Source organism: Rhynchophorus ferrugineus, unplaced genomic scaffold (assembly GCF_030347505.1).
Source record: "Rhynchophorus ferrugineus isolate W39M unplaced genomic scaffold, kcgeb_rfMv2 rfM1, whole genome shotgun sequence".
Lineage (NCBI taxonomy): Eukaryota > Metazoa > Arthropoda > Insecta > Coleoptera > Curculionidae > Rhynchophorus > Rhynchophorus ferrugineus.
The window spans coordinates 24,687,893-24,713,273 of NW_027472580.1; the positions used below are offsets into that span (position 1 = coordinate 24,687,893).

Consider the following 25,381-nt stretch of genomic DNA (forward strand, 5'->3'; position numbering starts at 1 on the left):
AGATTGGCCGAGCAATGTCATGCAAAAGAATGACTGCATGCATTACTCGTTCTTGTTGGTCTTTCGTCCAACAATAGGTCATTCAATTTGTACAATCCTCAAGTGCACGGTAAACAATAGTAGGCTCATTAGGATGTAGCAGCTCGTAATATACTACGCCTTGTTGATGCCACTGTATTCAGAGCAATACTTTATCCATGGCTTTTTGCATTTCAAATTATCGTAGTAGGTCCATTTTCCATCGTCAGTCATAACAAATCGTAGAAAATTCTACTATTCTTCACTGTCAAGCAATTAAACCGCGTTGACTCTTGTGGTGTTTTCTTGTGGTAGTCAAGCCAAATTTTCTGACAGTTAGAGCGGGGTTTTCATCCAATAAATCTTGCAATTCACTGCCTGTTTTGGTAATGCAGGTTCTTTGTCATTGCCATAAAAATGGCTATTTTTAAACTATTGATATCAAAATCGACGATTCGAATATGATGGATCACTTTAAGCAGCAGATTTACTCAAATAAATCAATAAAATTATCGACGAATCAACGAAACTAACGATCGGAGCAAAATAAAATTTTGATTGTTTCATGATTAGGTTCTGTATACACGGAATAATTCAATAATACTAAGAGGAAAAGTATTATTTTATGTAAATAAATATCGTTTTTATCAGTTAAGTTATGTTATTGAACAATTGTTTATTAATATTTTTATCAATAGGTATGGCTGATTAAAACACATGCAAGTACCTAATACATTCGCTTCAACTTGATAAAATTAAGATATCTACTTAAAATAAAACTGTTTGTATGTAAGATTATAACAGATCCATTTATAGACTGTTTATAGATTGTTCGAAAATGTATCGACTAGGCATCGATTTTTACTTAAATTAACTTAAGAAATTCCTAATACTAGATTTTCGTCGAAATTGTTATATCCGTGTACCATGTAAGTTTATGTTTCACTTATTTTTATCAATAACTGTATATTAATTTCGAAAACGCGCAATATTACGGTCTTATTCAATACTAAGGTATTATCATTATCCACTACTTTTCCTCAATTCTCTGGCAGCATGGTGTTCTTCTCAATGTTCTGAACTCTTCTTAATCCAACGATCTCCATAGCTTGAAAACGCAACAGTTTCATAATAAAAAACTATATGAGGCTACTATAAAATAGCTAAATATTTCTAGGTTATGATTATGGTAGGTTTGGTGTGTTTCATGAATCAATTTTGGTGTTATCTTATTAGTGGTGTCAATTTTTACAATATATATTATTAATTGAACATGCATAATATATGTGTAAGATATGCTTCAATAGCAAAATCGCATTTAACTACTAAATTTGATTTGTTTACACCATATATGTTGGTTATAGTCCATTATTACATTATATCAATACACTCTACATTTAAAATAGATTGGATTTTGGTAAATTGGAACATATATTGAAGTATATTTATTAAATGCATGTGTGCATATGTTTGTATATTTGGTGACGTAAGTGGATAAGAATGGATTTATTTATTTCTCCTGTCAAAACAATAAGTCAGTAACAAAATACGGAAATTATATAAAAGAGAAATTATATATCGTTGGATAAATATAACCCATATTTTAATTTTAAAATTATATAAAAATATTTCTGAATTATTAAGATGTAGGAAAATCTAAAAATCCGAGGACAAAAATATGGCATATAGACAGGTTTTTACAATAATCCCAATATTCACTATTTCCGGCTCAAGTCATAAAAGGTACCATTTTGACGAAAAATGTATTTTTTCAGTAAACCTTTATGTTAGATTGTTAATAAAAGCTTAGAAGTTCTTGCCAAAAGAAACCTTAGTTTATTATTTTATCGATTAGGAGGTAGTTCATTAAAAAACATACTCGGACGGTTTCTGGATATTAACTAATGTTAGAGTCTCTGGTCATATCTGGGTATCTTGTTTTGATTCAAGGCCTTGGTATCTAAGGTGCTCATCCATAGTGAGTGATAAGCAAAATCCTTTAATAAGTTTTAACACCACTGTACCCAATATAGTTCAAATACTCGAAATTGGCCAAAATATTATCTAATGATCTGCAGAGGGCCTTTTCTACTGGAATAAATAAAATAGGGCCAACGCCATGCCATATAGTACATCTTCTTGCATATGGGTGTGTAAATATTGCTCTCTGTATATATTGCATATTGGTAAAACATTATTGGCGAAGACGTATAGCGAGCGAAACTCAATGTTACAGATGAACATTAAAAATGGTAGTTCCATAAAGCTAACATTCATGGAAGGGCGCTTTGTAACGGAATAAACCGCTTATAAAACCTGGAGTTTTTATGATTGGTGAGAATGTCACATGGACCCGATGAATAATTATTTACATTGTTCGCTACAAACGCTCGGGTTTATGTATGAAGAATCACAAAAGAAGTCTACAATCCGGAGTGCCTGCATCCTGCAGTGGAGCATGGGGAGGTTCCGTTATGATTCAGACAAAATAAAGTGTCTGCATACCTTGATGTCAAGACCTCTATCTCTATTCAAGATTTATGAAATTTATGAAATGTATAAAAACGGTGAATAGTTTTTTAAATATAAACATAATTTCATACAATTCTTTCAGATAAAACTGTTTGGGGAAAAGGAAATTTGGGGATATGCAGTTCTTTGAGAGATGTAGATCATTCCTTTGTACACTGTTAGGTAATATGCGATTTAAACGGTGTAAAGATAACCCACGAGGACTTCCTCAGACTTATAATTCTAATAATGATGAAGCGATTATGATTAAATGGCAATTTCTAAGACAGGTTGATGAGAGTAGAAGCAACTAACGCTGAGTATATCATTAATATATGTTAAATGTAGGAAATCATATCATAAAGTGTGAACAATTTCATGAGCATTTGATAAAAATGTATGAGGAGGGAAAAAAAAAGTTAATTCTTTCGCATATATTGCAAATTTATTAAGGAGAAGGCAGTGATTAACGCTAGTTTTACCAAGAAAAGCAGTAACAGAACAAACTCAGGAGGAATACAGTGATAAAATGACTTTACAAGGAAACATACATATAAAATATATATTTAAAACATAAAATACATTACTTGCATATACAATTGTTAATTAGTTAGATAAGGCCTCCAGATGATACCACTACATAAACAATGCGCCTAGAATATTGCCATATTGTGGAAAAGTGTTCAATGTGATTATAGTAAAACACAACCATAACCTATAGTCTATCCAAAGTGTTTTTGTACATACGTCATCACGATGTTTAATGTATTGCCTGCCGCAATTTGTAAAATCTTTTTGGACAAAATTTTCCTTCTCATTTTATTATAGTTAAAAAGAGATGGAATGCTGGGTGATGAGTTCGAACGTGCAACCGAATTCACTTGCCAAAGTCGTCCGGTTCTCAAACGTATGCAAAATTCATCAAAACAATAGTGATAATAGGTTATAAACCGACAATCGTTATTTGAATGCTTTGCTTGTTTTGATAAACTTCTGTTTATTATTATTCTGATTGCAAATTCCGAATCCAGACAGATCTGTTCTCATCTATCATCATTTAATTTGAATAGCAATGAGATAGTGAAGGCACCTTCTTGTCAGTAATATTCGTTAGATGAGTAAGCATTTTTACTGTTAATCTTAGTTTTCCTTGTTTTTTATTGAAGATATTTTTTAGAGTAATGCAGCTCTATTGCAAATTTAATATAATTATTTCAAAGGAAACTATTAGTCTGAAAAGTATTGAAGAGGTCAAATGAAACTTTCGGATATTGCTTTTAAAAGAATATACTTTTTTAAAGCATATAATAAAATGAATGAAGATTTATTATTTCAATTTATGTATTTAGATGAGACATGGATATTTCAGAGTGGGACCAATATACCCAACTGTCACTCATAGCATGATGGTTATAAAAATAGTGTTATGACAATAAAAGTTGATGGAAAAAGGTAAATGTTGGAATAACGATTGTTTTTTTGAGGTTTTGTTAATCATTCATCAGGATTTTTTAATAATTCATTGCAGATAAATTGTACTTCATGTTGGAAACAGGAATGATTAATAATGCCTTCGGTTTTGATGAAATCGATTAGACGCATTGAAGAAGAAATTGAGAAATGATGAAATTGTGGACAAATGTCTGATAGATTGGAAATTAACAGCTTACTTATTCACTTGAATGAAACTTTCTGAATATGACATGATTCAATGCTGCCAATATCTAAGACAAAGTGATGAGAATGGAAACAAGTAAAGGTGAGTATATAATTAATATATGATAACTGTAGGAAATCTTATAGTAGAGTTTAGAAGATTTATGTGCAAAGAATTGTTCAGAATATTCATGAGCATTTGGTTAAAATGTGTCAGGAGGGAAATAGTCATCAAGAGAGAATAGAAATAGTACCTGTTTTGCACAAATGGTAAGTTCATTAAACAGAATGCAGTGATTAAATGTATTTTATTCAAGAATGATGTATACAGGTATTAACAGAACAAATGAAGCAGAAATACAATAATATGAAGATGTCTTTACGAGGAAACACTTAACGCAGGACACAAGAATTAAGCGTAAAAAGTAAATATGTTCACTAGTGAAAATAAAATATATTAATTGGATATACAATTGTTAATTAGGTAGACTAGGCCTCATGTAATATAAATACAAACGCGTCTAGAACTCTAACTCATAGGTGGTATAGAAAAGAGTTGAATGCAGATATAATCAAACACATCCCTAACCTACAAACTATTATAACTGTATACTTAATTGTAGTTTTAAGTCATTTGATAATATATTCATTAGATTTAATATAATGTTAAAATAAATTACTTTTGATAACACTTTCGTTTCATTATACTATTTAGATTAGAATTTTTTAGCAGAGCCAAATTGAAGTAATATTCAGAGTTAATGCAGCAACATTGCGACTTTCTGACGACATACATTTAGATCACTGTTTGATTGAACGGACTATAGGTCAGGAGTTCATATGATTTTCTCCATCCTCTGTATATAGTTCAAAAATCTTATCGTCGAGTCAATCGAGGAATAAAAATATGAACCTACTGACGTCATCTCAGCCCTAAGCTTATTGAATAAACTATAACAATATTACTATTATTACCAGTAATAATATTATGTTTAAATACAATGTATACAAAATAATGAAGTTGACATTGTTAACATTGTTAGGTCGTGGCATTAAGACGAAATGGGACATACTCGAGCATGAATATAACGAGGATAATGCGTCGCAGATTGTAAAGAAAAATGGACGCAACTTATAGCGAAAGAAGTTCATTTAAAAGCGAGATAAAATCTAGAATGGAATCGTCGGTTTAAGGCGTTATCTCCTGGGCATTATTAAATGTGACCCGCTATCCGGGGTTGTGGCCGTGGCTGGTTCGTTCTTCCACAGTTCCACCACGTCACGTAATAGAGAGGTCGGTTTGGCGGAGCGCCAAGCACCGGGGCTGTTCCGTGGCCTGGACGGAACCATTAGGCCATATACCGGTTTGGGTTTATTGGGTTTTCTTTCGAGGGGATGCGCTCGGTTTCATTCGAGGATTATACTGATATCTAATCACTCTCCGTTGTTTGCTTAACCTGTATTTATTATAAAAATGCTATTTTCCAACCAGCCCTTGTCGCAATAAAATTAAAATGAAACAAAATGGGATATTACATGAATTTTACCAATTATATTACTGAATATTTAAATGTTATTCTAACATAACAGGTCAAATGAAAAGTCTCCGGCCTACCACAGTAAAACACATTTTTTGGCAAAATTAATTTTTTGTATTCAACGTAATTCCCTTCAAGGGTGATACACTAATTATAGCGACCCTCCAACTTTTCGATACCACTTTTGTAGTACGGTTAGTCCTTGGTCGGTGTAAATAGTCGGTGGTGGCCAGATCTAGAGGATACGGTGGATGAGGAAGCAATTCGAAGCCCAATTCATGGATTTTTGCCATGGTTTTCACTGACTTGTGACACGGTGCATTGTCTGGGTGAAGTAGCACTTTCTGTTTCATCAAATGCGACCGTTTTTCGCCGATTTCGTCCTTCAAACGACCCAAAAACGCTACGTAATAGTCGCTGTTGATGATCCTTCCATTTTCAAGGTAGGTCAATGAAAATTATGTTTGTGTTTCACCAACTATCTTCCGTGTCACCCTTTTTATATTATGATATTTAAATGTATAATAAAAGTTTTCCGTAAGTTTATAAAATTGTACAGTTTCTTGTACTAATATTGTTCTGACAGTAACGAACACAATAAAAATGTTTTATATTAATATATATTAGAATTTAGTAATATAAAAAATAATATTTTCGCAGTAGTTGTGATCAAATTGGAAAGTATCAGGATACACGTAGCTGTCACAAAATTATAGTAAACCCGCAGTTTAACATCAAATAAATAGATCGCGAATATCTGAAACATACTAGCAATAACATCGAATTTGGGGCATCGTAAGCTGGAATCGTTACGTGACTTCTCCAACGAAATTTCCTCCGAGTTCGAGTTTAATGAATCCGACAGTATTGCGAACTTTTCAATTATTTTCGCGGTTTAGCAGGAAACGCCGGGAGCTTGTTTTCTTCTCTTCCTTTCTTTTTCCGACGGTTAGTGTTTTTTTTCTGTTTTGACAGGCGTATTGTTCGATACAGATTTATAAAATTACTTAGGATTATCAGTCTTCCACCCGCTTCTCTGGAGATTTACTCCGATATAAATAAACTGGAGTTTCAATTTAATTTCAGTCAAATAAAAGAAAAGGTTTTTTTTTGGGGCAGTTGATTTATACTTGAATTATTTTCTATTGGGAATTTGGAGTTGGAAAATTTGGACATTTATTATTGTAGCTTTTGAAAATATATAACTACAAGATAATTTGAGATTTGGTAAGTAAGTACGGAATAATTGAGAAGAGAAAATAAATTTGGAGGCACTGTTTAATAGAAACGATTAGTAAAATAGTTATGAACTTAATAAAATAATAATTGTTGAAGGTGGTTTAGGCATATAGGAAATAATGCTTAATACTGTTTTATTACAGGGCACAGTCGCAGGACAATAAGGTCCTGAAAGAAAAAGCAATAAGGGAGACGCACATAAAATATGCATGTACATATTTAGAGAACACGGGAACATTAAACGAAAATTAGGAGGAAAGATTGGATAATTTCAAAAGGATCTAATTGGTTGAACAAATATTGGTAGGAAATTATTGAATTAGAAACAATAGAAAATTAAATTAGAAAATGAAAAGTCATATATTTAACTATTTCTGTTTTTGCAATAAAAGAGGTAAAAGGAAAGGCAACAGCTGGCACGAATATTCTGAGCAACGTAGAGGTGAAAAAATATAATAATAAACAGTCGATAGTCGCAAAAAATTGGGATGAGTGTTGGAGATTGTTAAAATATTTTGTACAGATAAAATATATAGAAAAACAATCAGATGATTGAAAGATAAGATATAATAGATGGTTTTAATTATAATACAGATGTGATATTTTGATAAGATGATTAACATAAAACTACAGGATATTGAAATACTGGGAAAATAAAATATTGAGTGACAAAACATGTTAAGAATGTTTCTCCAAGCTTCAATTCAAATCGAATGAAGCCAGGACTAAGAGCCTTTGGAACTTGATGTTACTAAACTCTACCGGATGACAGTAAGGCAAGTAAATTGATTTTTCTTTAAACTCAATTTTAGCCAACTGGGCTTCCGAAGAAGTAAAGTCTGAACTTTTTGAAATTTTATACTATTAAGAGGCGAAAGGGTATATTTCCTTGACCGTGGCTTATTTGTAGAAGAAATTTATAACAGTTACTATTTTTTATACAGGGCTTCATTAGTAGTTACAGATTCATTATTTTAAAATATTTTATTCAATCTTAGATTTTTCAAAAAAAATGCCGGAAATTGATCATTTGTAAAAGGTTAGCAGTTTTTGTTCTTATTAGAACAATTGTCTTCAATACTCGGCGCTGAAAAGCAATAAAATAATAGAACTTTGCACTTGGCATAGTGCCTACAAATGCCGTAATGATACAGTGGAAGAGTAGCATCATTCTAAAATAAAGGAAATGATTATTCATAATCGTTATTTAATAGATTTGGGATTCATCCTTCATTCAGGTTATTCACCATCTAATAAGGCTTTCATTGTGAACGAATTTCGATCCAAAAACTTAATAAACACTATAAAACAACCACCGTATTCATTTAAAGTTGCTCTGGTCGTGAGAAAGACTTTCTCTAGAGCCCATATTACCATTTAGGGGTACTTAATTTCAACCGCGAGAAGATATAAAAAAGAATTAGTAAATACCTTTAAAAAATATTTTAATAATTAGGTTATTTGTTGGCTAATTTCTATTCATTCTAAATTTTTAGAAATAGTAAACATTTTGTGTTTTATAGAAGAATTCTAGATATTCTCGATGATTAAGAATACTCTTATAACAGAATGTAAACTGTACTGTAGTTTTTTAATTTTTAAATAAAACTGCCATGAGAAAAACGTAGAACAAACCTTAAATGCCCAGGTGTTAAAAGCATCGGTAAATATCGTGAGTAAACATTAGCGACTTTGAAACTACGACACAATAATTTATGGAGAACTAAAATATTCAGCAATATATATATTTTTAGTACAAAAGTAACGCTAAAAATAATAATAAATAATTGATCTTATTTCATATAGATTATAGTAGTAAGTTGGTCTGGGATTCAATTTATTATATTAAGTAATAACAAATACATTAACCTGAAATGGTGAGTGTACTGTGAAGTACATTTAAACAATTTTCCTGCTGACAGATTGATCTGGCGGTAGGAAACCACAGTACCTTTGCTATAAATGTCACGATTTCTATATATTATTTATTTTTTGATCATCATAGTATACTAGGCTGAGGTAACTCTATCTGTATAATTTGGTTTAACATATTTCCATGATTTTCCAATCTATATATTTTATCACTGTAGTAGTTCCTAGAGTCAGAGGGAGTTAATATTTTTCGAGTAAATACTAGTAAGAGTGAGCTCTTCGACGGATTTTTCAATACGAATGCATGTGATAACAGTGAAAGGGCTGGGTTCACACTATTACGAGTATATAGCTTTTTGTGTTGATTTAAGATCATGATGGTGGACCTATGGTTCACTCATATTGACAAAGTAATATACAAAAGTTTTTAGCTAATTTAATCATGAATGATTAGGTATGCTCTTACCAAAGATGAATTATTAAATTGGCGTTGGATTTTGAGTTTTCCAATAACCTAGCGATGCTTCATAACACTCTATTAATATCATTGATATTGAGCTCACGCAATTTTTTTTAAATACCTAAAATATAATCGATTACTCTAACTTCTAGGTATTTATGTTGAGTTTAAAAATAAAACGTTTTTTATTGCAGTGAATGAACGGCTGAATGAATGAATAATCGATATAAATAATTAAATTACTAATAAATCATCAATGTCAAATCCTTTAAGGTTTCCCGGGGCAGTAAATAACTTACTGAGATGTAATCTAAGTGCTGAACTTTTGTAATTAAGCTAACTTTGAGGCGTTAACGCTGAAACCCAACTAAAAGTCTCGGAAATAATCAGATAGTTTAAGTATCTTTCTGTAACTACTTAATGGATACACTTGCATCTAGGTTTTAATTAATAATGTTTCAATAAAAACTTGAATTAAATTTTCAAAAAATCAGTTTTTGGAAGATTTTGTTTATTTCCAGTGCAATAATCAACATGAGAGAGAGATTTATTAGCTTCAAGAGAGATTTATTCATATTTATTATTTCTTTTCGATGTCTGTTCAAATCAACTGACGTTCTATTGTACGTGCATAACTCCATTGTATGTACTGATGTAAGAAATTTGTTCTGTGTCTACTTTGAAAGAACTACATGCCCAACTACTCATGTAGAGTTATTTACTAGCTTTTGATTATTTTAAAGTTATCAGCTACATTTTTGGTGTCTTTTCCACTAAAAATTAATGGGATCAACATAGGAATGTTTCTATCCATTGTTCTTAAAACAGCAAGTCTCTTCAATAAAATAACTGTTACTTTTAAACTCATAGGGATGATAGTGAATGGTATATATATATATATATATATATATATATATATATATATATATAATAAAATGTTAACAGTTATTGATGGAAGTTTATTATGATGTGGAAATTATACATATTTGTCAAACTGTGTATTATACAGGTAACAATTATCACAATTACCGGTAATAATTATTTAGGCATTATACGAATATATGGAAGAGCGACAATTTAATTCAAACACCTGAAAAATTGCTCGGTATTGGCTTGACAAAATATACTAAGTTTTCGGTTAACTTAATGCATTTAGTTTTATAATCATTGAGAATAGAGATCTAAACTAATATGTCGACTACTCAATATCAACCACATATTCTCTTCAAGAGCAGAAAAGCTTTAGTCTTACTTAGAATGATTAATTCACCTACTATATTCAATTACCTAGTGTTGTCAGTAATTCCTTAACGCATTATACAGGAAATATAACAACTAAATAAACTGAAACTTATAACCTTATATTAGATAAATGTGAATAACAAAATATTTTATTCCTTGCTACGTCAAATTTATTGTGTTTGTTTAATATATATTATTAAAACAGGAAATAATATTTTTAATTGAAGCCAATCTAAATTTTGCTTCTGTTGATTTTATTTATGAACTAATATTTTTCTAATAATAATAATAGCTTTTCCAACATTATTAATTCTTAGTTACTATTAAAGAGGTTTTATATAGAATTGTAACATATTATTTAATTGATTTATGTGCTGATACGGTATTTAAACAATTTGTCGTCAGTTTTTTTAGAATATCAGAAGAATGGACTTGGAAGCTTTACAAGGATTGCAAAATCTTTTGGATTTTTTGGAGAAAAGGTTTATAAATCAAAATAACCAATTCAGGATTCTGAACATTCTAGAACATTATAAAGATGTAAAGGTATTTCAGTAATAGTAATAGGCAAGTATTTAGGCAAGTATTAATAACACATTTTACTGACCATTGATAGACTGTTAAAACTTATATAGTGAGTGGAAATTCTGAGCATAAAAAGCATTATGATTTCTAAACTGGGTAAATCACCAAATGATAAAACATCATATTGACCAATATCATTGGTACTAATCGTACCATTCATTCGAGAAGTTACAACTATAGTAATATAGGGCATATTTTTTCATGTCGTATGTAATTGCTTGATTCTTTGATTGTTACTGGTTTTCTTGTGAATAATTAAAGTAAAACCATTTTTCTTTTTCATGTCTCTGATGATTGTCGTCTCATATTATTGTCATTTCAGTAATAGTCAGTTAAATTGCTATACTAGATGTTCTGCGCGAGGAAATATTAATCATAGAGTATATATAGAGTGTGTTGCGTGGTCCAACCAATGCTGGCTCTTTTCTGATTGGTTCATTTGAATTGGCCTACAAAGGCATTTTATTGGTCCATTTCTATAACGCGATTGTCTGTTTCAATTTGTTTATGATGCCATTTTTGTGTGTTCCACATAAAGTGCGATTAGCATTTTTGTATTTTAGTTACAATCACTATTATTTTGATTATTTATTACCTTCATTCTCAAAAGTGTTGGGTATGCAATATATGTGGGGAAATAAAAAAACCAGACGTCGTTTTCCTTGGATGAAACAGCCCAATTTAGCTAGATTAAGGATGTGTTTGTAACTTACCATTGTTTTTACCTGGTATATATACAATTACTTATATAGAGCATTTGTCGTGCATTATTTGAATGTTAGTTATTTACAGGAATAGAACAGAAGAAATCATGAAAATATTACCCACATTTTAAAATCAAAATGTGTCCAAATTGGGCGATGATAAAATTGCATTAAAGGTAAATATGATTATACTACATAAAAAGTTTTTGTTAGTCTTTAAAAGTTGTTTGTAAAGTGCCATCAATTAAAAACTGAATTATTTTGACGGGGTCATTTACTTGAAATAAATGTATATTGGTTAAGATATTTATAATGAATATTTAAGGTTCCTTAACCGAGATAGCCTTTTTAACAAGTATGTTGAAATACATAATAATACAATTTGTAGACCAACTCCATGAGCTTGATTTTATAGACTAGAAGTTATCTTATGCTTGTTTTATTATATTGTTAATAGATTTTTAAGCTCTCTCTTTAACTCTATTAACCTATTTTAATAATAAGAGCACAGAAGTAAATTTGATATATATCATACTTTTTAATTTTTTGTTGCTGTTTTTTAAAGTATTACTCTTTGGTATGCTTTATACATTTTGGAGTATATCATATAATTTACCTGGTTTAATTATCTGTTCCAAAATTCTGTAAAATAAATAGATAGACCCACAACATTGTAAATATTATTATAACTTGCCTCAATACATTATTGTGTTGAACAAGTAAGTAAAATATTAATAAACACAGACTTTCAGTTGTGCTGCTCCGCTTTCGGTATGAGGGATCAAAAAGATATAAACTTTAATACACCTTATTTATATTGCAATAAAGGAATATAAAAAAGGGAAATAGCGCAATTGTGTTGTCAATTAGATTGCTGCCTTTTTTATATTCACATTTAATTATTATTTATTTATATATTTTTAATTCATTATATATATTATTTATATACTTATATTTTGCCTTTTTGATATTTTATAATGTTTGTATTCATACAGAATTTTATTTTCATAAATTGTTATGAAAAATTACATTTGGGTTTTATTAATATATAATTGATCAATAGAATGTGAGCTGTCACATACGTATGAAATCCTCAACCAATGAAATGTTTTCCTAGTAAAATATTTTCTTTGCAGGTACTTGTAATGGTAAATTAAACTAACCAATGAAATGCAGGGAAAAGACGTTCTGCTGATACCCCGCAAAACAATTCTGAAATTATGTGTTTTAAGTTAAGACTTTATATATTACTCTATGATATCAATATAATCCAAGCGAAGAGATTCGTGACACGATGTGAAGAACGATTCCACTCTCATATAAACACCAAAGTGCTAGAACTCTTGGATAACACTGAACTAGGACGCAGACTCGATGAGTTAATGCCTTACATATCTCAGATTATCTAACTTCCACCAAAGGTTCTTTGCCAAGGAACCAGTATAGGTAGGCATTTTATTTAATCTATTAAAAATATAAATGGTTTGATTATAATTTTGAATAAATGAAGAATAATTAGTTGTAAATTATAAAATGTTATTTGATTGCACTTATTAAAACTTTACTGATTATTTATGATACCATCTGTTAGAACATTCTTTTGATTAATTACTATACATTATGAAAAATAGTATCCCTCAAAGGGAGTAAGCATCCCATTGATTTCCACTCATATCAGTTGCTTAAACAAAATAAATTATACGAGGACCTCGTTTTACAAAGAAGTTTTCCCCTCAGTCTATATTTGTCCCATTTTATGCATATATTCAGCGGCGGTTTTATAGAACCGACAACACGACTATACATATACATATCCGCATATGTATTCAACAAACTATGTTGAAGGATTCGTCGAGATATCTAGTAGGATTTTCGTTGCAGGATATTTATGAGCCGGCTTTGCTGATATATATATGTGGATATGTGTGCCCCAACGAATTATGTAGAGTAACGGAAAGGGTAGATATATATCCGTCCAGCGATGGTGGGCTTTTAACTGAAATTAGATTCATTGTTTGGCTTTTGGTTTTGTTAGTTATTAACTAGTTCTAGACGCAAAAGTTCATATTTACTATGGAGAAACTAGGAACGAAAGTTATTTTTTATTGGAAGCAATTCAAATTAATTTTAAATATAGTAGTAGTTACGTTCGTAATGTACGTGTCGCTAACCTAATGAAAATAAATTTATATATGTAGATTACAAAGTTTTAAATAATTTTTTATTGTTCACATTGAATATTCTGTAATTTTTAAATTTTCTGATTTATTGTAATACTTAAATTAAATGTAATTGTAAACATATAGCTAATATAATTGCGAGCTGAAGAGTGTGTGGATATGTGTGCCAACGAATTATCTACAGTGTCGGAAATGGTAGATTTTTTTGGCCGATATATCGATATTTTTTTATCCGATATTTTTCGATACTTCTTCAAAATAAATTAAATATAATTTTTAATAAACCTTTAAAATCAGACTTCATTTTAAAGCTTTACCAAAATTATTACTATTTCTTAAAATATTCAGAAAAAATCTGTCTAAAAAACATCTTTTTTAGCTAACAATTGAATATTTTTATTTTTTATTAAAAATATCGATATATTTTTTGTAAAATATCGATATTTTTTATACTTGTTGCAAAAAATATATCGATATTATTTTTCGATATATCGATACGTCAATATATTTTTAAAAATATCGAAAACTATATATCGATATACTTTAAAATATCGAAGTATCGATATTTTATTCAGTGGCCAACACCTCTAGTAGATATACTCGTACCAGCGGCGGTGAGGTTTTCTGGGATATACCGATACATCAACATTTTTTTAAAAAATCGAAACCGATATATCGATATATTTTAAAATATCGAAGTATCGATATTTTATTCAGTGGCCAACACCTCTAGTAGATATACTCGTACCAGTGGCGGTGAGGTTTTACCTTAAATTAGATTCATTACTTGGTGGTCTTACCTAGTTCTAGACCCAAAGGTTCATATTTATTATGGAAAAACTAGCAAGGAAAGCTGTATATAGTTGGAAATAAAATTATTTATGCTCTTGCATAAATATTCAAGTATTTGTAACAAATTATTTGAAATTAACTATTATTAATATTATTTAATATTATTTGAATATGTTCTGTGACTGTTAACTTAATGAGAATAAATTTATATTTTTAGATTACTAAGATCTAAATAATTTTTTATGTTTCATTAAGTGCTCTTAATATCTGTAAATCTTTTCATTTAAGTTATAATGTTTAAATGTAATCTAAATATACAAACATTGCTGATATGATTGATAAAAGTGATTTGATAGACTATCACTCAAGAGATGAAAAATTTGGATTAACTTTCACGCAATATATGATAAATGTATACTGAAATAAATTGATAATATTTAAAGAAAGCGTGTGAATTTGAAAATATTTTGTGGTCTGAAAATAGTATGGTTCTTTATGTACGTCAACGACACATAAGTGCTAATATTTTAAAACTACAGTTTGACTAGATATATCTACGGCTCTAGAAAATACTTTCACCGATAAATAATAGGGTCAGAGATAAAAAAATGGTATAAATATAAATAAAATTTTTATTTTAACAAGTATGGGTTTATCTGGACTGGACCTACAGATTAACGTGGGCTCCGAATCACGGTCCTCAGCACTAAGACTACCGACTGGCGAGTGACCAACTTTAGAAATGATCCCAGAAGACATCCGGTCTTACCCATCCTGGTTACTGGCGTGACTGGGATCATTTTCCTTGTCGGATTTTACACTCTTGCCTAGGACAATCAAAAACATAAATTTACGACCATGCCCCAGCAGGATTCGAACCCGTGGCTATCGCAACAGCAGGAGGACCGTCCTATCGCCTTTACCACTGCGCCAGCAAGCCGGCTACATTAATATTAATTGTAATTGTAACTCCAATTACAAATGTATTATAGAAAATATTATTTTACTAAATAGTATAGTGTTCATCATCTTTAGCCTCAAATTGCATAATTTTAGAAGTAATATTGAGTTGCGCTTTGCGTATATAGGAGGAGTTTCATATGAGTTGTAGTAATTGATTTGAGTTGATAGTAGTGCAGTGCTTCTTTAACAGATTTTTTTTTGTTGATATTTATGGGTTTCACAAAAGTATTGCCATATAAAACTATATGTGCAAATCATGTTGGTTAATACAGAAGACATAGAGAAGAATAGCTTTCAGTATTACAGCTCCTGCAGTTTCGATCCAAAAGACAATCATTCAAAATATGGGTTAATTGAACTTAATTATTAATATGAAAATTACTCGTAAACCATTAGTAGCGTTTGGTAGAATCAATGAAGCCATTAGTCACATTAAACTGACTGTTGAAATAAAATTAGGGTTACTTTGTCATAAAATTCGACAGAGTGATATTTGGCCTTTAGTTGAAGTCATTTTAATATAACCTGAATGAGCTTTGATTTATATTCGATTTCGTTAATGTTAAAATCAGCAGAACTTTCCTCAGACACTTTTTCCCATGTGCTTAATTTTTTCATATTACAGTAGTTTCAGTTTTGAGGAAGCCGAAAGTGAATTGCTTAAAAATATATTTAGCTCCATTAGCGCAGATTTTATCTGGTGTAACATATATGGCGAGGAGTTATATATTCTTATTATTAATAATAATTAAAATTAATTTTACTTTATATTTAATTTTAATTAATTAGTATAAAAATATCTATACGAATAGATTAATATAAATAACGGTATAAATATATATTATATAAAAGGTAATTTATATTAAAACTACTAACATTACTTGAGAGAAAAAAATTCAGATTTTAGAATGATATTAAATTGTCAATATATATAAATATGATAAATAAAAGGACGGCCGGCTTGGTGGCGCAGTGATAAACAGTAAATCCTACTGTTGCGATAGCCGCAGGTTCGAATCCTGCTGGGGCATGGTCGTAAATTTATGTTTGTGATTGTTTAAAATTTGTGAATGTTCTAGGCAAGAGTGTAAAATTCGACAAGGAAAATGATCCCAGTCACGCCAGTAACCAGGCTGGGTAAAACCGGATGTCTTCTGGGATGATTTCTAAAGTTGGTCACTCGTCAGTCGGTACGCTTAATGCTGAGGACCGTGGTTCGGAGCCCACGTTAAACTTTAGGCCCGGTCCAGATAAACTCATAGTTTGTAAAAGGAGACTTTAAAATATATATACAAAAAAACTAAAACGACGTAAAATATACGGAAAAATATAATCACAATAACCAAATAAAAAATAGATTATATTTCTTAAAATTAATCTGTTTAAACTTTGTTATTAAAATTGATGGAAATGTTACTACAGTTACTATTAAATAATCCACGGATTCATTTTGAGTATTTTAGACTATATAAAATGAAAAATAAATATATGCGGTCATCCATATTTATTGTAATTTGAAAATTTTAATGATATTATATAATATTCAATAATAGCATTTCAGTTAAACTTAACACAAATATATTTATTGCAAATATCTGGAAATAACAGTGTTAATATAATAAAATAAAAATGTATATGTACTTAAAATTAACATAAGAAGCTTTTTCAATTGAATATATTCATTGTGATGTTTGTTTGATGTTTATTATTTGATGTTTATTATTTGGTGAAATAAAATAAATTAATAAATTAGTGTTTTTATTAACATATGTGCTAAAAAATTGGTTATAAATATCAAAATTTAGTACAGTTTCAATTAGTAGTTTTTTAAAATTAATACTGTTTATAATAACGAAAATATTTTTTGTACTAATATTTCAAAAGCCATGATACTATAGTTTTCTAATTTGTAATATTAATTGGTAGTCATTTGATAAAATAAAATAATTTAGCATATAAATATTTTTGTTCGTATATGTAAAAATATGGCTCTAAGTATCAAAATATAAAACAAATATTTATTCCAAATATCTGGAAATAATAGTGTTAATATAATAAAATAAAAAATACATGCAGCTAAAATTAACATAAGAAGCTTTTTCGATTAAATATATTCATTGTGATGTTTGTTTGATGTTTATTATTTGATGAAATAAAATAAATTAACAAATCAATGTTTTTATTATCCAATTTGCTAAAAAATTGGTTTTAAATATCAAAATATAGTAGAGTTTAAGTTAGTAGTTTTTTAACATTAATACTGTTTGTAATAACGAAAATATTTTTTGTACTAATATTTCAAAAACCATGATACAATGGTCTTCTAATTTGTAATATTAATTGGTACTAATAATTTTCTAATTTTTTATATCTTTTTTAAAGTCTCCTTTTACCAACTATGGGTTTATCTGGACTGGGCCTAAAGTTTAATGTGGGCTCCGAACCACGGTTCTCAGCATTAATCTTAGCGACTGGCGAGTGACCAACTTTAGAAATCATCCCAGAAGACATCCGGTCTTACCCAGCCTGGTTACTGGCGGGGCCGGAATCACTTTCCTTGTCGGATTTTACACTCTTGTCTAGGGCAATCACAAATTTTAAACAATGACAAACATAAATTTACGACCATGCCCCAGCAGGATTAGAACTCGTGGTTATCGCAAGAGTAGGAGGACTGTCCCATCGCCTGTACCACTGCGCCACCAAGTTGGAAACTTATAATATTAATTAAGCTTGGTACGAAATAACAAAGTTATAATAAAAAATAAAAGAAATTCCATCACTTCGTATTTTATGAAAATCAGTGATTTTTATTTTTTTTTATATTTGGAAATAAAAGTTTTAAAATAATCAAAACTGATATAAGAGGCTTTTTCAATTAAATATTTACACTGTGATGTTTATCGTTTGATAAAATAATATAAATTAACAAACCAATATTTTTGTTAATATCTGTCTTAAAAAATGTTTTAAGTATCAAAATATAAAACAATTGTATGCGGTATATAAATGCGGAAACATTTGTTTCAGTTAGTAGTTTTGTAACATTAATATTGTTTGTAATAATGAAAATATTTTTAATATAATAATATTGAAAGATTACAGTTTTTATTTATAATGCTAATGAATACTTTGTCCGAAATAAAAAAACTGTGTTAAATAAAACCCACAGATAAGTACAAAGAAATTCGATCACTTTCAGTCAATGATACCAAAACCAAAACAACGAACAAGCGTCGCCGTGAAATGCGTTCGATACGCGACGCTGGCGTCTGGACGCCTTCGCCAGGCCCTAACCTATTCGTTTCGGACCTTCTCGTTTTATTATCGCGAGAAAACGCGTAGAGTTTTGGAAAAAAAAACTAACAATGAACTATACGAAAACAAATTTTACTTACGCGGCAATTGATTTGGACAGGGTCCAACGTTCCATCGAGGCCTGATACTTCAGGTTGTCGATCTGCTTCCTCAGCGCATCTTTGTCCATGGTGGCTAGCGTTGCACTGTCCATAGTCAGGGCAGGCGTGGCGATCGGCGGCGTCGCAGGACAACGACGCAGGCGTCGAAGATTAACTAATTTTCTTGAGGAGAGATGGCGCTGGTAGCACGGCGATTCTGGCGATGGCTAAGAGATGGCGCAACCTGTACCGATTTTTAATATTGTTAACTGGATATCGTTTATCTAATAAATAACAGTGATTAAAATGAAAATATTTTACATTATATCTATTATATAGATGTATATTCTTTATTCCAATGTATATTTATTTATAGGGTTCAAAAATTAGTAAATAGTAATCGTAGTTTTGTAGATACAGTGACTATTTTGTAGATACAGGCACTCTAAATTTTCAGTTTATGGAAAATTTGTTTTTCGATATTAGTAGAGGCTTCAACTGTCAAAATATAAATAATTTCATTATGAGCAATAATAAGAAAGTAATAATATTGTAGTAACAGCGAATTTCATTGTTATGGAATATTTTATTTTTGGGGTATTTTAAAACATATTATCGACATGCCCCGGAAATATATAATTTCATCCACAATTCTTGTTACATTTATGGTGAAATGACTTTTTTTTCTAATAAACACAATCTGGTACATGTTCACATAACAAAATATCTAGTGGTAACAGTTACGGGCTCCACATATATGTTCAGCCGTATTACGATATTAGTTTGAAATAAACAACTATCAATGGCATTCTTTGTGCGTTTAATTTCAGTGTGAATATATGAGTGTGATTCGGAGTGTTGGTCCGAAGTACTGTAAAGAACTATTAGTGCATCCTAATGCACTCGCCAAACAGTTACTTGTGCGCGATGACAGTGTAGTGCATAGACTCAAGTGAAAACTACCATACGAACTAATTACACATAGAGTGAGATTTAATAATCTTTAGAATAAGCTAGTATAGTTTTTAAAATACGTTAGGATAAACTTTAAAGTAAGTTAGAATAGGACCTAGAATAAGATTTATATTATAAGTTGTACAGCAGATCACTTACTAAAGTGATCTTCTACATATCAGGATTGTTATATTACATAACTCAAAACATAATACATAATACTTATTGCCCACGACAAAAAAAATATTCGACTTTAGTTATTCAGAATCAGTCAGTTTGCCAGTTTCAAATGTTCGCTATTTTTATTACATTCACCGTTTTTCAGTTCGTTCTAATCTTCAAAAGAAAGTTGTTAAAATTTCACGATATTTTGCTCTTAAGTTTGTGAGATATTGTGCCAAGGGTGATACTACTTTTGTTATTTTTGAAACAATAGATCAATAACAATTTCGTGTCTTAATTTTACATTGCTTCTTGATGGAAAAATATACCGTTCAAGCCAAGAAATGACTTGAAAAGTGTTATAAGGATTCCGCACGGTCAGAAACAACAATAGAACGTTGGTTTGCTGACTTTAAACGTGTTTGCAGATACACCGATGATGCAGAACGCAGTGGACTTCAAAATGAGGTTGAATGATCGAAAAGTGAAGTTGCGTTAACTAGCTAACATCGTAAAGATATTAAAAGAACGTGTTGCTTTTATATTGCATGAGCATTTGACTATGAGAAATCTATGTTCAAAGTGGGTGCCGCGCTTGCTCACTGTTGACCAAAAACAAGAACGTGCTGATGACTCTGTGAAGTGCTTGCCCATGTTTAAACGTAATAAACCGGAATTTTTGCATCGATTTGTCACCATGTATGAAACATAGATCCATCACTTCACTACGGAATCAAAACGATTGTTGTATATGAATTTAACTTCGAATTGCTCCCAAATCCACCGTATTCGTAAGATTTGGCTCCCTGAGGCTACTGGATGTTCGTAGACCGGAATATTGCTCGAATGAAGTGGTTATCACTGAAATAGGCGTATTTTGAGACAAAAGATGAATCGTTCTACAAATGTGGTATTTAAATGTTAGAGCGGCGGTTAGAATGATTGCGTGGCTCTTGAAGGAGATTACGTTGAAGAATAAGGACAATTTTGAACAAAAAGAAAACCGGGAGTTTTCAGCCCGTGTGATTTGTCTGGTAAATATGGAGAATGGACAAACTTAAAACAATTTCCGTTTATTGTTTTGGTTTAAAAAGGGACAATGTACTCTCCGCTTTATCGAAAGGTATATACAGTTGTGAAAGAAAAATCCGACATATACGAAAATCTCTTCCCAACATAGATTAACAAAATTTGAGAATAACAAGAATTGTCTGTCGTCTTTGTTTATTACCTATTTAGAATTTTGAAATCGGCCTTTAATTTTATTGTGTTGGAAGTAACTCTAAAAGTTATTAAGAATTTTCTGTAAATTTTAGTGGTATTAACTTCTGATTCATTTTAGGCTTCTTTAGTAAATACATTTCTTAACAAAGCACTAACCGAATATTTCAGGTAACAGATATGTTAATTTGTACATCAAGAGTTAAAATGAATGTTGCAAAGTATATTAACAATTAAGAAATACTCCATAAAATTTTAATCCCTCACTTGTTGGTGAGTTATTAGTTCCTATATGGGAGATAAGACAAAGTAGAAAGCAATAGAAAAACGAGAGCCACGGAGAATAAATTAAATATGAGCTATTTGTAAGGGTGCGATCGGAGAGTGGAATAAAGAAGCAAAGAAAAATCCAATTTTATTCAAAAGTTTAGGTAAAGAAATTATTCTAACAGGCCAATTGAAAAGTCCCCGGCCTACCATAGTAAAACTAATTTTTTTGACAAAATTGTTTTATTCAACATTTCCCTTCAAGGGTGATACACTAATAATAGCGACCCTCCAACTTTTTGATACCACTTTTGTAGCACGATTTGTCCTTTGTTTCAAAATGGGCTTCAGTTTCGGCGATCACCTCATCATTGGACGAACATTTCCTCCCAGCGAGCATTCTTTTGAGATCTGAGAACAGGAAATAGTCGCTGGGGGCTAGATTTGGAGAACACGGTGGATGAGGAGGCAATTCGAAGCCCAATTGATGGATTTTTGCCATCGTTTTCACTGACTTGTGACAGGTTGCATTGTCTTGTTGAAGCAGCACTTTAGTTTTCTTCAAGGGCGGCCGATATTCGACAATTCCTCAATTCCTCCATTCCCCCTCAAAGGGCCCAATAGCGCCCAAATATCCCAATAATCATCTTCAAACACTGCTCCGAATAATCAATTCGTTGTTGTTTTTTATCAAAAGTGAGCTCTCGCGTCACCCACTGTGCACAGAGCTTTCTCATACACAAATATTCGTGAATGATATAAGCGTATACATTCAGTTGATACCTTTTGAATGTATGCTATTTCATTGAATTTAAATTTACGGTCATTCAAAATCATTTTGCGGATTTCTCAAATTCCGTTTAATCCATTTTCTTCACACCAACAAATGTTGCTTCACTCAAAATGCTATAATTCACAAACTAATGATCCGACAGCTGTCAAATTTATGCACGCATCTTTTATGGGTTAACTAAAAACATATGGATATATTTCTAATATCGCCATCTATGTGTCAGGTCGAGGACTTTTCAATTAACCTGTTATTAATCAACTTAGTGTATTTATTGTTTTTGCAAAATATGACATTTTTTCTTTGAATTTTGTATGAATTATTTTAAGTATTTATTTTACAGACCTTTTACCAGAAGTTTTGAGAAGTCAATAGTTAATTTAATGATTCTAAGTAAATTCCTTCAATATCCATTTCTAAAATATAAAAAATGAATTACCTAAATGTGACCATTATTGTTTTAATATTGAAGCCAAATATCAATTTAAAAATTATTTTATTCATATATTCTCTGTATTAGTATACAAATGTCAATTACTTTATTTATTCCTTTATATATTTAATATCCTCTCGCATACATATTATATTGTCTAACATTATCGATTTCATTCGATGATTTTTGAATTAGTTTAAGGATTATTTTTTTGAAACTACACATATCTGTAAATTTCGTTATCTTATTTATTTATTAATATGATACCTAAAAATAAACGACTATCAACTATTTTAAAGATTAAATCATTTGTACCAGGTATCTCGAAATAAAGCTTATATTTATTTAATTTATCGCGTAAACGCAATGAATCCGAATGGTAAGGGTGTTAAGTTAATCGGTAGTATGGCTCCTGATTGTGCTTGTGAGAGTTAACAAAAATTACCACTATGGCGGGAAGGAGACTACAATATTCGTGTTTTGTCCAAACAATCATTTCATTCGAAAATGGGTAAAATATAAAAAGGTATAAAAATTCGAAAGGGGAAATAGTAGAAAATGTGTACAGTGTTATGTATTACGTTGTTATTGACAACCTGAACACGAATTCTGAACAGAATAAGTGTTTTAGATGTACGTAGATTATCATTATACTGCTTTTTTTTACAAAGATGTATGTTAAAGCTGTACCTTTATAAAGCAATTTGCTTTTAGTTGTGGAATTTGTGAAAGAAACTGGTTATCTGCTGGTGTTTTTGCAACCAAACGTCATCCAATATATTTGCAGTAATTGTTACATTAGGTTTTACCACTACTACCCTTTTCTGATCCGATATGTATACAGATGCAGACTTTACGGCTTTGTGGTGGTGAATATATCGCTTGGTGTTAGCGTGTACTAACCACCTTATTACATTTGGGATTGTCATAATAGATCTAATTTTCAATCCCAATACGCTACAGAAAAATATTCTTCTATGAAACGGCTCGAAATTCATTTTTGGTGAATTCGTGTAGATCCATTTTCCCTCTTTTAGAAATTTAGAACTGCAGGCAAACCAGCACCGAAAAAAATAACAGGTAACAGTTTATTCATTAACCCCTAAGCTGTCTGAAAGTTTTTTGAAAGTTTCAGTTGGGTTTTCGTCCAATAAGTTTTGGAATTCATTATCTTCGATCATTTTTGGTCCACTCTGCTCTTCTTTATAGTTGACATTATTAGTCTATAATTGTTAAAAGACTATAATTGTAAGGGTTTGATGAAGTTCGGCTGAAGATTTACTCAAGAGTAGCAAACAAATCGAACAACAAAAGTAAGGAATGTCGAAAATGCAATTTTTAGCATTGCATGTTAACTAAATTATACTAAATACAAAATTGTTATTTCATGTAGAGAATGTGTCAAAGATATTTAATATAATGTTAGGTTAAGTTGTTCAAATTCATAAATTTTTACAAATAAATACGGACAACCAAAATACATGTATGCACATAAAATAATCTTTTTTTTGGAACTTATATATATAGCTTCAATATTATACTAATAATATTAGGTTGTATTTGATAATATTAAACCAAACCAAACCTGTCACTTTAAAATACTAACTATAATATGATATAATTGCTACAGAACTATTATGGCACTTTTAATAATCAATATGTAATAAAACTTAATAAATACTTACCTGTATAATAAAAGAAACTATAGCTTGAAAACCATATGAGTTATTAAAATCAAAAGGATTTGGTAAAAAAAACTAAATGTGTATTATTAGGTCATAAGTGGGAACATATTACACGCGGCTTGAAATAATATACTAATAAGAAAATCTACTTCCATGTCACTCGTGGGACAGGTATTAACTAACTGGAAACCACTTTTGATAACGGAGATAAAGACGTCGTTCCCTATCAATTCGACTGGTTAAATAAAATATTTACATTGACAATGTTCACATTAATGTTTCATTTTTTGTGCCTTTTTATAATATGCTAATATTTAATATTATATTTTAATGCTGAATATGTATTTATATAGGGTGGTACAGTGGTACATATTGTATAGGGTAGTTTTCGGGATAGGGAAAATTTTAATTATTTGTGATTTAATTATTTCTTCACAATGTAATTTTTAATTAATATTTAAAATACCAATATATAAATCTATTTGTCTTTCAGTATAAATCGGATGAAGTCATAAAATACTGTTTTCGACAATAGTTAATATATCCGTGTCCCTCAAGAACACTCTTTACGATTCTATAGTGCAGCTTATGAGAGATAAATCAAAATTAAATGATTGTTGTATGAGTTGTGTAAGACTAACACTTTTTCGGTCATCGGACTAAAATACTTCTGGAGGAACTCATTCATTTAAATTAGATTCAAGGCAACAA

General features: G+C 30.3%; 1 protein-coding gene and 1 long non-coding RNA gene across 3 annotated transcripts in view; one reads left to right on the top strand and one right to left on the bottom strand.

Moving 5' to 3' along the window:
• The window catches only part of Ggamma30A (guanine nucleotide-binding protein subunit gamma-e), a 34,561-nt gene extending 9,731 nt beyond the window's left edge, over positions 1-24,830 (bottom strand). The window contains exons 1-2 of the mRNA XM_076419146.1: positions 24,671-24,830; positions 19,159-19,402 (exon numbers count right to left, since the gene is read on the bottom strand). Coding sequence (XP_076275261.1) covers positions 19,159-19,271 — 113 coding nt within the window. The 5' untranslated portion in view covers positions 19,272-19,402; positions 24,671-24,830. The remainder of the gene's footprint in view (positions 1-19,158; positions 19,403-24,670) is intronic.
• LOC143206553 (uncharacterized) lies at positions 260-4,938 on the top strand. 2 transcript variants are annotated; one of them, XR_013008456.1, is made up of 7 exons: positions 260-2,574; positions 2,633-3,647; positions 3,707-3,981; positions 4,058-4,288; positions 4,343-4,455; positions 4,517-4,610; positions 4,670-4,938. It is a non-coding gene; the product is annotated as an uncharacterized LOC143206553 (long non-coding RNA). The 2 variants fall into 2 exon arrangements; XR_013008455.1 differs by having other exon boundaries at positions 260-3,647; positions 4,670-4,921.
• Positions 24,831-25,381: the final 551 nt, after the last annotated feature.